This window comes from Microtus ochrogaster, chromosome 4, assembly GCF_000317375.1.
Source record: "Microtus ochrogaster isolate Prairie Vole_2 chromosome 4, MicOch1.0, whole genome shotgun sequence".
In the NCBI taxonomy this organism is placed as follows: domain Eukaryota; kingdom Metazoa; phylum Chordata; class Mammalia; order Rodentia; family Cricetidae; genus Microtus; species Microtus ochrogaster.
The window spans coordinates 52621920-52624132 of NC_022011.1; the positions used below are offsets into that span (position 1 = coordinate 52621920).

The following is a 2213-nucleotide window of genomic DNA, read 5'->3' on the forward strand; positions in this document are numbered from 1 at the left end:
ACAGAGAAACCCTGTCTCGAAAAATAAAAAAAAAAAAAAAAAAAAAGAAAAAGGTTTTTAGAGCTAGCTAGGAGTATGCTTGAACCATTGGCCAAACAGTGTTGTAATTAATATAGTTTCCATGTGATTATTCGGTTCCATGTGGCCAGGAAACCAATATTTTCGTTTACACCTGACTGCTATGATCATAGACCATCACACCTAGTATATTCAGTGCTGAGGATCCAGCCCAGGTCTTGGTGCATGAAGTAAACACTGCCAACTCACCTACATTTCCCTCATTTATTAGTTCTCTGTGGGGAGTAGATTAGTTAGGACCCACTTCTTGTTTTCCAGAGGCCAGGGGTGAAGTTGGACCCCTGGGTTCAGCGTAGTATTGCTAGAGACAAAGTGAAGCACTGTGTGTATATGGAGAGTCTGAAGAATTTGTAGATCAGGCAGCTCCAAACCAGAAGCAGTTCAGGGTTTGTTGAGGGATTTCAGGGAAGGCTTGTGTTGAGCGAACTGGAAGTTGGCCAGAAAAATAATTACTTGCTTATAATTATTTGTTCTTTTCTGTTGGTAAGTTCCTCGATAAATAACTTGGCTGGTTTTGAGTTGCTGAAATTTGATTTTTCTGTAATCCAGACATTCAGAAGAAATAGCTCAAAATTAGTTTTTGTGAGATGAGTAAGGTCTTTACTGGCTTAGGGTCCTCAGGTTTCTTTGGGTTTGGTCTCAATGAGAGTCTTTATTTTAATTAATTAATATTTGACACAGGATCTTGCTGTGTAGCATGGCTGGCTTGGAACTTGATATATCGTTCAGGCTGGTCTAGAACTCAGAGCTCTTTCTGTCTTTGTACCCCAAGTTCTGGGATTAAAAGCCTGCACTACCTTGTCAGTCCTAGTCTGTTTTTAGGTGTGAATACTACTTAATTATTTTCAGAGTTGCAATACTCTTCAAACTCAGTTCACCTTTATCTCTGTTGTTTCACAAGAAAGAGGACATGGTCTGCTCCAGTGTCTTTGGAAGAAGCAGTCTTTGAAGTTACTAGTCAGATCCCAGAATCCTTTTTGCATGTTCTCTGAGAGTGAATGGGCTCAGCTTTGCAGTGCAGAGGCTTTGCCTGGGCCTCATGGCTTTTGTTTTTACTTTGGTGTTTGGTTCTCTGTTTATATGTGTATCTGTCTGTCTGTCATGTCATGTGTGTAGGCATGTGTGGAGCTGAAGGACAGCTGTTAACTTTTGGTTCTTCTGCCATGTGGGTCCTGGGTATTGAATTTGGGTGTTTAGACCTGGCAACATGCACTTTTAACTCTCCAAAGCCATCTGATGGACCCCATTTTCTTGGTTTTTCTTCTTCTGCCTAATACATGGATTCCTTTGTTGGTGAATAATATTCTAGGTAACAAACCATCAGTAAAACCTTTTAAATGGAATTTTTTTTATGGATATAAATTAGAACCAAATAAGGAAAATAATATCTCAGTATGTAGTGAATGCTTTTCTTGCTTGGAAACCAGACTTAGGAATTCCTGATGAACATGCAGCCTGGCCTATGACATAGACCCTATAAATATAAATTAATAAGTAGTCTTGGGGGAATTTGGTAGTTTGTGGGTAAAATATAATCTGCCTCCTTACTTTACATGTAGGATATTACAAAATAGTATATGAACACTTTCCCCTGAGCAGTACTGATGTGTAATTTCAGTTCATAAATGATCTTTGTAAGGACTGTAATTGATTGTTCTCTGGACGACCCTTTGTAGGTCAGGGTTGCTTGAGCTGATGTGTCTGTGTGACTTAGGGCTGGCCAATGGTCCGGATGTGCTGGAGACGGATGGCCTCCAGGAAGTGCCTCTTTGCAGCTGCCGCATGGAAACCCCCAAGAGCCGCGAGATCAGCACCCTGGCCAACAACCAGTGCATGGCCACTGAGAGCGTGGATCATGAAGTAAGCACGTTCATTTTTCCTTAAAATGGCAACAAGAACTGACATGCTTCAGAATCACAGCATTTCTTGTTAAACCCTAGAAAGCACTGTCAGATTACCAGGGAACCCACACAAGCTTGTCAGAGTGATGGAGCAGATAATAATAAGATAACCAGAGCTGATAGGCTTGCTTTTTTTTTATTTTTTATTTCTTTAAATTTATTTATTTGTTTGTTTATTTATTTATTTATTATGTATACAATGTTCTGTCTGTGTGTATGCCTGCAGGCCAGAAG

The 2213-nt window shown here is 40.0% G+C and overlaps 1 protein-coding gene across 5 annotated transcripts in view; it reads left to right on the top strand.

Annotated features, from left to right (window-relative positions):
* Positions 1-2213, top strand: part of Ehmt1 (euchromatic histone lysine methyltransferase 1) — a 168905-nt gene that overhangs the window by 111111 nt on the left and 55581 nt on the right. For all 5 annotated transcript variants that reach the window (XM_026778400.1, XM_026778412.1, XM_013346039.2 and 2 more), the window contains exon 9: positions 1793-1938. In XM_026778400.1, coding sequence (XP_026634201.1) covers positions 1793-1938 — 146 coding nt within the window. The remainder of the gene's footprint in view (positions 1-1792; positions 1939-2213) is intronic.